The following is a 14,785-nucleotide window of genomic DNA, read 5'->3' on the forward strand; positions in this document are numbered from 1 at the left end:
AAACTGGGAACTTGCGGGTGAGGTGGCATGGGGCAAAGGGGAAATGGGATGAGAAACATGAGAAGGGGAGGATGGGAGGAGCTCGGGGGATTGGGATGGTTGGGATATAGGAAGGGTGGATACGGGAGCAGTGAAGTATATATCCTAACTAAGGGAGCCATCCTAGGGTTGGCAAGAAACTTGACTCTAGAGGGGTTAGCAGGTGTCCAGGGAGATGTCATTCTCTATTTTTACATTGAGGTGACACCTTTTCCCTCTCGCCCTCCCAGAAGAAGAGGACACTTGTTGCAAATGGTGGGTGCAGTGAGGCGAGAGCGAAAGGCAGCTGTGTGCACAGGAGAGGATGCTGAGCCTCCTGTTCATGTTTCCAGTACTCTCCATCTTCAGACAGCCTTCTCTAGTCAGGAACTGAGCGAGCCCTCCAAGTCCAGTCTTTTACATTGTATTGTTGATGAGTCGGTCACAATGGTATACCAGGGTTAAAATAAACAAAAAAGGAAAGGGACTTCCTGTTATCTCATCCAGGTTGCCCATCCTATCCCCCTGACAGGCGGCATGCCAGGTGGGGGGATAAGTGTGGTAACAGAGCGCTGCCCCTCAGGGGGAATAGCAGGAGGTAGGCAGCTGGCTGGTGGCAAACCCAAACCTCGAGGGTGAGGAGGGGCTACATGAATGGGTGGCTGCCATGGAGGTGGAGGTGGAAAATTGGGGTTGATGTGAGGGAGAAAGTGAGGGTAGCGTGGGATATGGAGAGGAATGTTGGGAAGGAGGAAAGAAGCTGGGGGAGGAAAAACAGGAGGTGGAGGTGTGTTGGGGGAGTAGACATGGGGCTGGTAGCGAAGGTGAGCAGGTGGGCCGTAGGCTGGGCGCCGGTCACCGTAGGAGGAACCATTGGTCATCGTCATGTATTGCAGGTTTTGGTAGGCCTCTCCAGGCATGTAAGAGCTGGTCCTAGACATCCCAGTCACGTAGCTGTAGGGCAGTGGGGGTGGAGGCCCCAATGATGGTGGTTGGTGCACAGGGGCCTGGTTGGCAGGAGAAGGAATCTGGACTTCGGGGAGGTCACTTGCTGCCACTGGGCCCCTTGCATCAGCTTCACCTGAGGTCAGAGCAATGGGAGACTTCCAGTCTGGAGGCAATGGTAGGGGAGTGGTCTCAAGTCTGGGAATTTTAGGTGGTGGTGCTGTGGCTTCGTTCTCTTCCTCGGGATAATCCACCATGGTGTGCTTAGCCTGTCTTGGAGCACTAGGCTGTGGGGGCGGAGTCTTGGGCTGCTCTGATTTCTCCTCCTGCTGCTGCTGCTGCTGCTGCAACTGGGCCAATGGCTGTGGGTCCTTCTGCTGGGGCTGTGCTGCCTCGGAGCCTTGAAACGGGTGGTCTAGGTTTGCTGATGGGATTGAAGGGCTTGAATTCTCTTTGTTCGCCTTCATTTATTGAAGTAGCCTGTTCTTCCCAAAATGGTCTCTGGAATACAACAATCCTCTGAAGATCTTTCTTCAGGCCAACATCAAACCCTCACCTCTGGGAAACCCCATACCAATGACTGTCAGAAATTGTTGAATGTAATTAATCACTAGAACCTTCCACCAATCAGCCCCCTTCACCAATTAGCCACAGATTAGTCCCTCCTCTCTGGAATTCTCTTAACTCTGATTAAAAGGATAAAAGGGCACACACCTTTAATCCCAGCACTGGAGAGGCAGAGGCAGGTGGATCTCTATGAGTTCGAGGACAGCCTGGTCTACAAGAGCTAGTTTCAGGACAGGAACCAAAAGCTACGGAGAAACCCTGTCTTGAAAAATCAAAAAAAAAAAAAAAAAAAAAAAAAGAAAGAAAGAAAGAAAGAAAGAAAAGAAAAGAAAAAAAGAGAAAAAGGATCTTGTGACCCTCCTTGGGGTTCACTAACTGCCACCCCAACATTGGAATCAATAAAGCTCTTACTATTCCATACATGGCTATTGGTCTTCTTTGGGGGCCTCACTCAGACCCTAACAGATACATCTACCCAGGAAGGAGGTTTAGGCAGAGGAACAGTCAAGGAGTCAAGGACATGTGGTCTACAAGTCTATGTGAGCCCTTGTTCCACAAAAACAATTGAAAAAACTCATTTGAATGTAGCACAGTATGAGAGAAAGTGAGTCAGGATTATCTTGATTTCCAGCCTAGCTAGAACTACAATGCCCAGATCTAGGAGAGCTTAAAGAAAGCTGGAAACCCTTGTCTCAAAACAATATCAACCATAATGAAACCAACAAGCTATCATAGATTGACATCTGAGATGAAGGTAAAACTTCATCTAGAATCAAACCCACTGGCTCCAATGTGTTCATCTGAAGAGACAGAAATCAAAATGTTCTGTCCCTTCTTGGGTCTGAAGGTCCCTATATCAAACTGTAAGACACAAGGGAGGACAATTACTCACCAGTTCTGAGCACTGACAACAGGAGGTCTCCTTTTCCCAGCTGAGCCAGGCAGTTCCTCCAGGCTCAGGTCTCTGAGTGTCTTCAGTGGCCTCCTGAACTCTTTATATACCTTTCTGCTCACCTCCCCCTCCCTATTGCAGTCCCACCTTCCAACCCAAGCTGCAGTTTGATTGGCTGGTTCAACCTCTAGCCTTTTAATCCTACAGATTATTTGCAATGATTTCATTGATAGCAGGGGTAGCACCTTTAATCCCAGAGCTAGGGAGATCAGGAGTTCAAAGTTACTCATGGCTGCTTGATCCAGCTGGTGGTGGCTCACACCTTTAATCTCAGCACCAAGTGGGTAGAGACAGAAAGTGATCCTGCTGGGCAGAGAGGAATACAATGTGGGGGAATCCATCATTCAGTATATTCGATTTGAGGGTTGCCCTTTCAGTCTGAGAACTTCAGTCTGAGGTGGTGGTAAGAACTAGATGCTTGGCTGTTTTCTTATCTGATCTTTCCGCATTTACCCATTATCTGACTCTTGGATTTTCTTATTAAGACCAAGTAGAATTCGCACTACAGGTTACTACGCTGGGTGAAAAGATTTCTAACCTTTATCTTAAATACATTTTTCCCTGAATGCTTGCTCAGGAGCCTTCTGCCTGAAAACCCTTCATGATGAGTGTTCAGACGCCATCCACACTCATGCAACTGGCAAGGCAGGCTGTGCTGAGGAATGAGGCCTTTGGCCATCTCTGCTCTGGAACTGCTCATGGAGCTCTTCCCAGGCCTCTTCAAGGACAGATGCCCTAGGATTGTGAAGGCAATGTTGGAATCCTGGCCTTTCCCCTGCCTCCCTGTGGGCACATTGATAAAGAGTCCCAACGTGGAAATCTTACAGACTGTCCTAGATGGCATAGACACACAGCTGGCCAGAAGGTTTCACCCCAGGTGACCAGTAACCAAGTATGCTAGCCTGGAGCACATGGGGCACACTGGAGATCGCAGGGTTGGGAAATTGGCCTTGTAAGTGGGTCAGAGGCTTCTACTGGGATCATCGTGTGGGGATGCGGGGTCTTGAAAGCTATGGTTTGCTTATAGCAAGGACAGTTGAGTATGGATTAGAGCTTAGAGTAGATTTAGCCAGTGTGGAATGCGTCTCTCCCTGGCATCCCACAAACACTAATCAAGGGACTCAGTAGATATAAAGTATCTTAGTGGAAGGAAAGTAGTCAGGTCTGCATTAGCAGCTCAGAGAAAATGTCCATAGCACACGTGAGTTCCTACACTACACACTTGGTACCGAAGAGATACACACCTTGGCAGGAGGGAAGAGCTGACATTAGAAATGGATAGTGAAAGTTGGCTCCATGTTGGACTGTCATGTCTGCTTACACTTCACAGATTTTATCTACAGGAAGGAGAAACATCAGGTGCTCGACCTGAGGCATGTGTGCCATGACTTCTGGAGAATACAAACCAGAACAGAGGAAGGGAACTACTCAGCAGAGACTGTAGAGGAGGAGCAAGTAGTGAAGGTTCTTCCCAGACGTGCACTGAGGAGGCTTCTGAAGGCCATAGCTGACCTCTGCTTCAGGCCCCATCTGGAGGAAGAACAAGCATGCTTCCTGCAGTGGGTCCAGCAGAGAAAAGGCTCCCCACAGCTCTGCTGTCTGAAGATGAAGGTCTGCGCTCTGCCTGTGTGCTCTATAAAAAAGATCTTGAATGTTTTCCAGCCCTGGCACGTGGAGGAGCTGGAACTGAACTTGGGGTGGGATTCTTCCACACTGGCACGATTTGCTCCCTGTTTTGGCCAGATGAGAAGTCTTCACAAACTCTCCCTGACACTCATCTACAAGAAAACCTTGGAAATTGGCAACAGGACAGCAGATACAGAAGAGAAATGTGTCAGCCAGTTCATTTCTCAGTTCTTCAACCTCAGCTGTGCGTAGCATCTTTCCTTAAATGGGGTCTACTTTCTGAGAGACCACATGGAACAGTTACTCAGGTAAGCAAGCTGGAGACCTGGGTCAGATATCAGAGCAAATCTTCTTCTTTAACTTGAAGGATTAGTGGGTGCATGGTGCCTGCCAGTCACTGGGACAATTACGGTGAAAGTTATGTGTGTGACTTGATTCCTTAGACTCCTCTACTCAGCACCAGGTCACTCTCATTGTTCATAGAGTCTAAATAACCTTGAGATGTGTGCCCTGTCCCCCTCTATGTAAACTCCCAGGATACACAGTCTCCAAAATCCTTTGCCCGACCTAACACTTTTTCCTATCCCCAGGTCCCTGACAACCCCCTTGGAGACTCTCTCCATAATTCACTACCAACCATCACAGTGCAACTTGAATTATTTCCCCTGGTATCATAGCCTCTGTCAGCTAAAACATCTGAGATTGACCTATATTGACATATATTGACTTTATATTCTTTGCCTCTCTGAGTTCTGCTTGAGAATGTGGCAGACACTGCAGTCCTGGACTTGCATGGCTGTAGGACAAAGGATTATCAGCTTACTGACATCCCTGCCTTCAGCCAGTGCTCTCAGCTCACCAAGGTCACCATCTATGATAACAACTTCTCCATACCCATCCTGAAAACATTTTGTGGCACACAACCAACTTGAGCAAGATAAATGTGGAGCAGTGGCCTGCCCCTCTGGAGTGCTACAGTGACTTGGGTGATGTCACCAAAGAGAGATTTGCCCTATCTATCTATCTACCTACCTACCTACCTATACAGTTCCACTTTGCAGACTAAGCTGGCCATATTCTCACAGGGATCCTCCTGCCTCTGTCTCTTAAGTCCTAGATTACATATGTGAACCCTCAAGGCCAGCTTGATGCTTTATTTCCAATGTATTTGTAACCTTTTTATTGTTGCTGTAAATCAGGTCATAAAGAATCTCAGTAGCTGTGGATAACCTCGAACTTTTTTCCCCAGACAGGGTTTCTCTGTGTAGCATTGGCCTCTTTCCTGGCACTTTCTCTGTAGAACAGTCTGGCCTCTGCTCGCTTCTGGCTCCGCAGTGCAGGAATTAAAGGTGTGTGCTACCACCTCCCAGTGACCTTGAACTCTCATTGCTGTGCCAACACAGACGCAACAGGAGTCTTAAGATTTTTATTTCTTTTAAGAGACACCATGACCAGAGCAACCCTTATACCTAAAAACATTCAACTGGGGTGGCTTACTTACAGTTTCAGAGGTTCAGTCCCATATCATCATGGCAGGGAGCATGGTGGAATGCAGGCAGACATGGTGCTGGAGAAGTAGCTGAGAGTCCTCTATCTTGCAAGAAACAGAAAACAGTCTAAGGGTCACACTAAGGGAAGCTTGAGCATGGACCTCAAAGCTTCCCCCACTGTGACATACTTCCTACCACGAGGCCGTACTTACCCAAACAAAGCCATGCTGGATAACAGTGCCACTCTTTATGAGATCATGGTGTCAATTCCATTCAAACTAGCACAACCGGTCACCTGGAACTCACTGTATAGTACAGGCCAGACAGGAACTCATTTCGCTTTCTTGCTTCAGCATCCTAAGTACAGGTGTGAGCCACAAAACAATCTGCAGGCAGAAGTCCTAGTTCTTGAAATCTGAATTATTTAGTTGGTGGTTTGAAGCTGGGGTTCATTAGTAAAGAAATTCCCTAGCATGTAGAAGACCAAAGGCTTCATTCTTCATATGAAAAAACTATAGAACTATCTGCCTGGAAAGCTAGAGAAGTAGCCAGGGGTTAAGAGTGCTTAATGCTTATCCAGAGGACCCAGGTCATGTTCCCAGCACCCATTTCAAGTGGTCTACAGCTACAGATAAGACTATGGAACTGGTTATGTGGTTTTAATCTCATGCCTTTGCCTTTAATCACATGCCTTTAATCTCAGCAGAGGCAGGCAGATCTCTGAGAGTTTGAGCCAAATTGGTCAATAGAGCTAGTTCCATGACTGGATCTGAAGGTACACAGAGAAACCTTGTGTTGAAAAACAAAACAAAGCAAAACAACAACAAAATCCTAGGGAACTGATACCCTCTTTGGGCCTCTGAAGATACTACACACACATGCTATATACTTATGGAGACAAACATAGATAATATAAAATGAAAACAATCTAAAAGTATATGTTTTCACAAGTTTAAATCAAAGATCACAATTTAGCTGGTAGTGGATGTCTCTTATCCCAATCTGTAGAGACCGAAACAGGAGGATATCCATGAGTTTGATCCTGGTCTGGATGACCTAGAAAGATTTTGGGTAGAACAGAGAGGACAAAACAAAATTTCAAAATTCCGAGTGTTTAGGGAGTTTGTAAGCCTCCTCACAATCTGGTTTGTGTCCTAACTGACCTTTCAGTGTAGCCATCACACTTGGACCCTGAGCTTCTCAGTTCCACCTCCCATGCCAGCAATTTCATGAGCATCCTTCTTCCTGTCTTGTTTCTCATTTTAAAAATAAATGTAAGGGTTCTGCAAGGTAACTTGGCAAGAAAATGCCTTTGCCTCCAGTCCTGAAGCCTTGAGTTTTATCCCAAGAGCCCATGTGGTGTAAACAGAGAACAGACTTCTACTGATTGTCCTCTGACCTCCATACACATACAAAGGCCCTGACTTAGTTCCTGTGATGACAGTAAAGGGTCTCTAAACATTGACATGACAGGACATCTTTTCCAAGATGTTCCTCCAGCACCTGTTTCTCTGAAAGTATATTAAGACATGTGTCAAACCCCACCCACATTCCAAGACCTGGCAGGGGATAGTCTGCCTTGGAATCAGGCATTTGACCCCTTGGATATGGGGGCTCTGCCCTTGGTTTCTTCCCACTGCTGTTCAAGCAGGCCTTCACCTGAAGACACATTTAGCTCTGGGACCATGATGCAGGACCTGTCCTTCTTACACTTTCCTCTGGGAACTCTGATACAGAGGAAGGTAATGCATGAAGACATTCCAAGTTACTCTAATTTGCCCTATGTGAGAGACACCCAGATAAGGTGTCAATGAAGGTAAGACCCAAGCAAGGGAGGCCCAGAGATGTCAAAGCAAGGGTAGTTTGATTCAGGTAGAACTTGATTCCATGGGTAGACCAGAGACCTCTGCTAGCACCAGCATGGAAAACTGAGAAGCTTTGCCCTTGTTGAACCATCTTGGGAGCCATCATGTGCTGGACTCGAGGCAGATATTGCAATGGCTGAAGGAAACCATCCCTGCTCCCACATGGACTAGCTGTGTTCCAGGGTAGACTCAAAGACATGGTCTTGGGAGCACGTAAGCCATGGAGAACAGAGTGACTGACTTCCTTCCATGCTGGAAACCAGGTAGAATTTCCATGCTGGCTCCTGAACTGGAACTCAAGACCTTTGACTGTTTTCCAAACAAGAGGTTGAAATTGGAAGTACTGATGTTATGGTAAAAGTAAAACAGCACAGTTCCCAGAGTGGTTGCAGTGGGCTGCCTCTTAGGGAGAGAGATGGAAGGGAACTAGAAATAAGATCTGCTTGGGGAAGTGAGAGAATGGGTGGTAAGTGGGGTGGGGCTTGTCTCTTAAGGGGACAGGACAAACCATTACAACTGGTACAGGAACTATGGATAAGAACTTCAAGTCATGGCAGGTGGCTGGTTCTCACAGGCTGGAAGAGAGAATCAAGCAGTGGTGGGCCACTGGGATGAGAGTGAAGCAACCCTTCCAGGATGTGATAAACCAGAAACTTAAGGAAAGACCCCTGGATGGGCTGCTCTCCTGCCTCTCTCTGGAGCAGATGTCTTGGAAGCTCTGATGAAGCTGTGCTCTAAGAAGACTCAGTCTGTGCTCTGTATTTTCACAACTACAGGAGAACCTTAGAAATGTTGGGCCTGGAATACATGCAGTACCTGTGTGAGCATTCTACCTACAATTCTACTTTTCTATTTAACTTTTACCCCTTCCTCAGCTGCATGAGCCATCTGTGACAGATCCTTCTCTCCAACACAAGAGAAGGTCACAAGCCATGCCACGTTGGGCTGCCTTATGTCAGGAGCCACCATTTCGGGTGACTTCTGCCTTGGTCGTAGCCACAGCAGGCCCATACGTATCAGAATAGAGGTGTGAGGATTAGAAATGTTAGGTAGGAGGAACAGAGATAAGAAATAAACACAGAGACGTAAGATAGTACCAGGAGGGCAATTCCGGGGATCCTGAGTGCTGAATTCTGACTTCTGAGTACTGAGTCCACCTGTCTTTAACTTTTCATACAATTTTATACTCCAATACCACAGGAGGAAGAAGACAAAAGATTGCTCTATCATGGTATAAAGGATAACCAGAACAATTACTTGCTTCAATACTTTGAGACATCAAGCCATTAATTCTTGAGAAAAGCATTCTGTTGTTTAGGTAGTGAACCCACACTAGATTAAGTATTCTGAAAGCAGTCACTTCCTAGTTCATACCTCCTAATTCAAAAAAGGGAGCAGAAGTATACTTTAATTCTCTGACCTTTGGACAGGGTGGAGAAGATACAACTCTATGGGTCATTTAATGTCCCAAACACCAAGTAATCAAACCCTAGGTCAGGGTGTGTAGCCACAGTTGTCACAACTTTGAGCAACCTCAAACTTTCTGCTGTTCAAGCAGAGTAGAATAGGCTCACATTTTTTGGCCACCACAGACTGGCATGTTTAACTCTCCAAAGCAGAAGCAACAGGGTGGTCATTCAGTTCACCTTGAAGTCATTCAATGTGGAATCACTCCAGAAGCTGCATCTTGATAATGTCTACTTCCTCAAGGGTCACATGGACCAGCTGCTCTGGTACAGAAGGATGGGCAGTTTTCTCTGCAGAAGAAGCCTTGTTCCTTAAGTCATTAGCAGGCACCCACTCTCTGTAGCCACTGGTGGATTAGCAGTGCTGGACACATGAGAAAATGGGGGATTGTTCCTGTCTGCTCATCCTGAGAGAGGGCTCGTACAACAATCTGGAGTAGAGCTCAACATCAGTTGACGGTAGTCTGGGAGGAATGCCATAGTCAGAATCCAGCTGTGCACTGAGAGCTAGTAAGAGTGGGTTCTGATCTCCTTCTCAGCAAGTGTGCAAACTGAGGGGAATTGATGGGAAAGGAAAGAGAAAAGGTGATGGAGGTGGGTCTTGTATCTATCTGTTGCTTTCATTGGTTAACTAATAAAGAAACTGCCTAGGCCCATTTGATAGGCCAACCCTTAGGTGGGTGGAGTAAACAGAACAAAATGCTGGGAGAAAGAAGCCAAGTCAATGAGTCGCCATAATTCTCCTACTCCAGACAGATGCAGGTTAAGATCTTTCCTGGTAAGCCAGCTCGTGGTGCTACACAGAATATTAGAAATGGGTTAGATCAGCCGGGCAGTGGTGGCGCATGCCTTTAATCCCAGCACTCGGGAGGCAGAGGCAGGCAGGTCTCTGTGAGTTCGAGACCAGCCTGGTCTACAAGAGCTAGTTCCAGGACAGGCTCCAAAACCACAAAGAAACCCTGTCTCGAAAAACCAAAAAAAAAAAAGAAAAAGAAATGGGTTAGATCAATATGTAAGAGCTAGTCAATAAGAGGCTAAAACTAATGGGCCAGGAGGTGTTCAAAAAAATTCAGCTTCTGTGTAATTATTTCGGATAAAGCTAGCCGTACGGGCGGCCAGGTGCCAGGAACTTAGCCTGCCGCTCTTCAACAAAAAGGTATTGGAAGGAAAGGACTCACACATTTACAGTTCCCAGGAGTGCTGAGCCTGCATCAATTCCCCATGAAGTTCAGGTGGCTTCTTCAGATGAGGTCATCCTGTGTAGCCCAGTATGGGCTTCACCTTTCCTCACTCTTCCTGCCTCAGCCCCACCATGGTGGGATTCCAGGTGTGCACCATCACACTCAGCTTTGTCTGTTTTGAACACAGTAGGGGACGAGTACGGAGGACGCACATCGCATTGCAGCTGTGGGTCAGAGTCCAGGTGAGGCACTGTGGACAGGAAGGAGTCTGTGCTGAGGTGGAAGGAGTGAGTGAACCCTTGGGGATGATGTCAGACCTTGTGTGGAGTAATCCTTTCTGTGTCCTTCCTGCTGACCGGGTCTGCTCATCATCGGTTTTTTTCGCTTGACAGTGAAGACAGGTTCTGAAGCTATTTACTGAACCAATGTGCCTACTTGCCATCTTCACTAGTTAAAGTAACCCTGTGATAGACAAAGAAGGCAACCGACACTGGATGTGGTCACACCACAACAGGCACTACCCAGGGTGCACAGCTCTCATCCCAGCCTGACCCTCTTACCCTGAAACTGTCTGGCACATACAAGGCACCGTGCTGCTACTACCCACTCAATGGACTCGTCAAGTCAATTGGAAAACTCATTTTTTTATTATGCTGTTTTTTCATGAAGACACCACGGCTTAGCATATAAGAGAATTTACTTTCATCGTATCTAAAAACACGTTATTGTCATTCTCTATTTTTTTTTATTTTTATTCTTTTTTAATTAAAATTTCCACCTGCTCCCCGTTTCCCATTTCCCTCCCCTCCTCCCAAATATTGCCCCCTCCCCCCACTCCCCTCCCCCTATCCCCACTCCTCTTCTCCTCCCCCACCCCATTCCCCCTCCTTCTCGATACTGAAGAGCAGTCCAAATTCTCTGCCCTGCGGGAAGACGAAGGTCTTCTATCTATGTCCAGGAAGGTGAGCGTCTAAACAGGCTAAGCTCCCACAAAGCCAGTTCATGTATTAGGATTGAAACCTAGTGCCATTGTCCTTGGCTTCTCATCAGCCTTCATTGTCCGCCATGCTCAGAGAGTCCAGTTTCAACCCCTGCTTATTCAGTCCCAGACCAGCTGGCCTTGGTGGGCTCCCAATAAATCAGTTCCACTGTCACTGTGGGTGGGTGCATCCCTCGTGGTCCTGATTTCCTCGCTCATGTTCTCCCTCCTTCTGCTCCTCATTTGGACCTTAAGAGCTCAGACCGTTGCTCCAAATTGAGACTCTGTCTCTACCTCGATCCATCGCCAGATGAAGGTTCTAAGGTGATATGCAAGATATTCATCAGTATAGGATAGGGTCATTTCAGGTTCCCTCTCCTTAGTTGCCCATGGTACCAGCTGGGGACATCTCATGGGATGTACTCACTCATAATCGGTTTCTAGCCATAAATAAAAGACATTGAGCATATAATTTGTGATCCTAGAGAAGTTTAATAAGAAAGTGAACCCAAAGAAAATCATATAGTCATCCGCCTGGAGAGGGGAAGTAGACAAGATTGCCGGGCAAAAACTGGGAACTTGCGGGTGAGGTGGCATGGGGCAAAGGGGAAATGGGATGAGAAACATGAGAAGGGGAGGATGGGAGGAGCTCGGGGGATTGGGATGGTTGGGATATAGGAAGGGTGGATACGGGAGCAGTGAAGTATATATCCTAACTAAGGGAGCCATCCTAGGGTTGGCAAGAAACTTGACTCTAGAGGGGTTAGCAGGTGTCCAGGGAGATGTCATTCTCTATTTTTACATTGAGGTGACACCTTTTCCCTCTCGCCCTCCCAGAAGAAGAGGACACTTGTTGCAAATGGTGGGTGCAGTGAGGCGAGAGCGAAAGGCAGCTGTGTGCACAGGAGAGGATGCTGAGCCTCCTGTTCATGTTTCCAGTACTCTCCATCTTCAGACAGCCTTCTCTAGTCAGGAACTGAGCGAGCCCTCCAAGTCCAGTCTTTTACATTGTATTGTTGATGAGTCGGTCACAATGGTATACCAGGGTTAAAATAAACAAAAAAGGAAAGGGACTTCCTGTTATCTCATCCAGGTTGCCCATCCTATCCCCCTGACAGGCGGCATGCCAGGTGGGGGGATAAGTGTGGTCACAGTGCGCTGCCCCTCAGGGGGAATAGCAGGAGGTAGGCAGCTGGCTGGTGGCAAACCCAAACCTCGAAGAGGGTGAGGAGGGGCTACATGAATGGGTGGCCTGCGTGGAGGTGGTGGTGGGAAATTGGTGTTGTTGGGAGGGATATGGGGAGGGTAGCCTGGGATAGGGGGAGGAATGGTGGGTGGGAGGAAGGAAGCTGGGGGTGGAAGAACAGGAGGTGGAGCTGGGTTGGGGGAGTAGACATGGGGCTGATAGTGAAGGTGAGCAGGTGGGCCATAGGCTGGGCACAGAGCACCGTATTGCAGGTTCTGGTAGCCCTCTCCAGGCATGTAAGAGCTGGTCCTAGACATCCCAGTCACGTAGCTGTAGGGCAGTGGGGGTGGAGGCCCCAATGATGGTGGTTGGTGCACAGGGGCCTGGTTGGCTGGAGGAGGAATCTGGACTTTGGGGAGGTCACTTGCTGCCACTGGCCTGCTTGCATCAGCTTCACCTGAGGTGGGAGCGATGGGAGGCTTCCAGTCTGGAGGCAATGGTAGGGGAGTGGTCTCAAGTCTGGGAATTTTAGGTGGTGGTGCTGTGGCTTCGTTCTCTTCCTCAGGATAATCCACCATGGTGTGTTCAGCTTGTCTTGGAGGACTAGGCTGTCGGGGCGGTTCCTTGGGCTGCTGTGCTTGCTCCTGCTCTGGCTGTGCTGCCTGGGAGCCTTGCGATGGGTGTGACTGTGGGACTTGTGCAGGCTGAAGAGATGGGGGCTGCTGCGGCTGAGGAAGGGCATGATGAGGCCTCTGTTGTTTTGTTTGTGTGTAAAGATCCAGGATTTGGTGGCTGATGTCTTCCAGAATGTCAACAGAGAGATCTTCAACAAACTGTTCCCACCACCTTTTGTACATGGGTTTGGAAGTCATCTCTTGAATTTTGAATTTGCGCAAATGTTCTGCAAGATACATTACCGCTACAGCTATGATCTCTGGTTCCCACTGCAGTGACAGGGTGGTACAGAGACTGTCATTTACAAAGGTCCATGCAATTTGAACCAACTTCTGAATTTTTTCTTTATTACCTTTGAGCTGCTTTGCATATCTGAGTAAGTACTGGTATGGATGCTTTACTTCTAAATCAAACTGTATGGTCTGTAGTAAGATCTTCTCCAGCAACAAGACTTCTTTCACAGGTTCACCTCCAAACTCACCACACTGGACATCATTTAATAAACTATGAGCTGCTTTGATGATATCGTTACACTTTTTTGGCGTCTCCTCTACTTTCCCAGCCAGAAAGAGACAGGCAGCTCCTGTTACATGGCATGGGAATTGCTTGAAGGAGTGAAACATATAGAATCGATGAAAATAAGTGATTCCTGTTGCTATGGTGCCATAGGGTAAGCCCAAACGTGTGCCCACATCAAAGATGAAGCAAGCCCCCTCTCGGCGGTACTGGGCCTCAGTGGCTGGATCAAGTCCTTCGAGTTGTGAGGGTGTACGAGCCAAGTCCTTCTTATCCCAGTACCAGCATGGCTTTGTGTGGTCCAGGTTTGCTGACAGGACTGAAGGGCTTGAATTCTCTTTGTTCACTTTCATTTATTGAAGTAGCCTTGTTCTTCCCAAAATGGCCTCTGGAATACAACAATCCTCTTCAGGCCAGCATCAACCCCTCACCTCAGGCAAACCCCATACCAATGACGCTGTCAGAAATTGTTGAATGTAATCAACTACAAAACACAGTGAACCTGAAAAGAGAGATTGAGTATAGAGCATTGTCCTGCACCTCTGGAGTGCTATGATCCTCAGGGTTATGTCCTCAGTGAGAGATTTCTTCAACTTAATTCAGAGGTCATGGATACACTCCGTGCCACAAGGCAGCCCTATAGTGTCTGATTTCCTACAAGAGTCCACACAATATGTCATTGATGCTGTACCTATGATAAGCAGACCACCTTTGGGTCTGCTTGCAGTAAAGAGGAAAGTGACCTGTCTCTCCAGTCATTAGTTATATCCCTGCTGTGTGTCTCTTCAGTGGTTTATGTGAACAGAATTGTTACACTGAAGTAAGTCATAGATACCGAGAAAGCTGGGAGGCAGACCATGCTTTGTCTAGTAAGACAAAAATCTAAGCCTTAGTTTTGGTTCACTAAAATGGGACAGAGCTAAACAGACAGTCCTCAGACAAACCAAGGCTACTGCTAGCACTCCACAGCCCCTTCTGCTGATCAAACAGGCCCCCAAAATCTCTTTGCTGGTTCAGCAGGCACCCCCTCCAACAGCCTTCGGATGACTAAAGATAGCTTTCCCTACCCTGTTGATGGAAGGTCCTTAATAACTAGAACCTTCCACCAATCAGCCCCAGATTACTCCCTCCTCTGTGGAATTCTCCTAACTGTGCTTATGAGGAGCTTGGGACCCTCTTTGGGGTTCACTAGCTGCCTCCCCAATGCAGGAATGAATAAACCTCTCTTGTTATTGCATACATGGCTGTTGGTCTTCTTTGGGGGCTTCTCTGAGACCCTAACAGATACACCTCCCCAGGAAGCAGGTTTAGGAAGAGGA

General features: G+C 47.5%; 1 protein-coding gene and 1 pseudogene across 1 annotated transcript; one reads left to right on the top strand and one right to left on the bottom strand.

The window, feature by feature from the left end:
* Window positions 1-3,086: 3,086 nt before the first annotated feature.
* LOC130876391 (PRAME family member 17-like) lies at window positions 3,087-14,149 on the top strand (annotated as a pseudogene).
* Window positions 12,170-13,819, bottom strand: LOC130876505 (cyclin-K-like). The gene has a single exon (XM_057773087.1). The coding sequence runs from the start codon at window positions 13,817-13,819 to the stop codon at window positions 12,170-12,172; it is 1,650 nt and encodes a 549-aa protein (XP_057629070.1).
* Window positions 14,150-14,785: the final 636 nt, after the last annotated feature.

Source organism: Chionomys nivalis, chromosome 6, assembly GCF_950005125.1.
Source record: "Chionomys nivalis chromosome 6, mChiNiv1.1, whole genome shotgun sequence".
In the NCBI taxonomy this organism is placed as follows: domain Eukaryota; kingdom Metazoa; phylum Chordata; class Mammalia; order Rodentia; family Cricetidae; genus Chionomys; species Chionomys nivalis.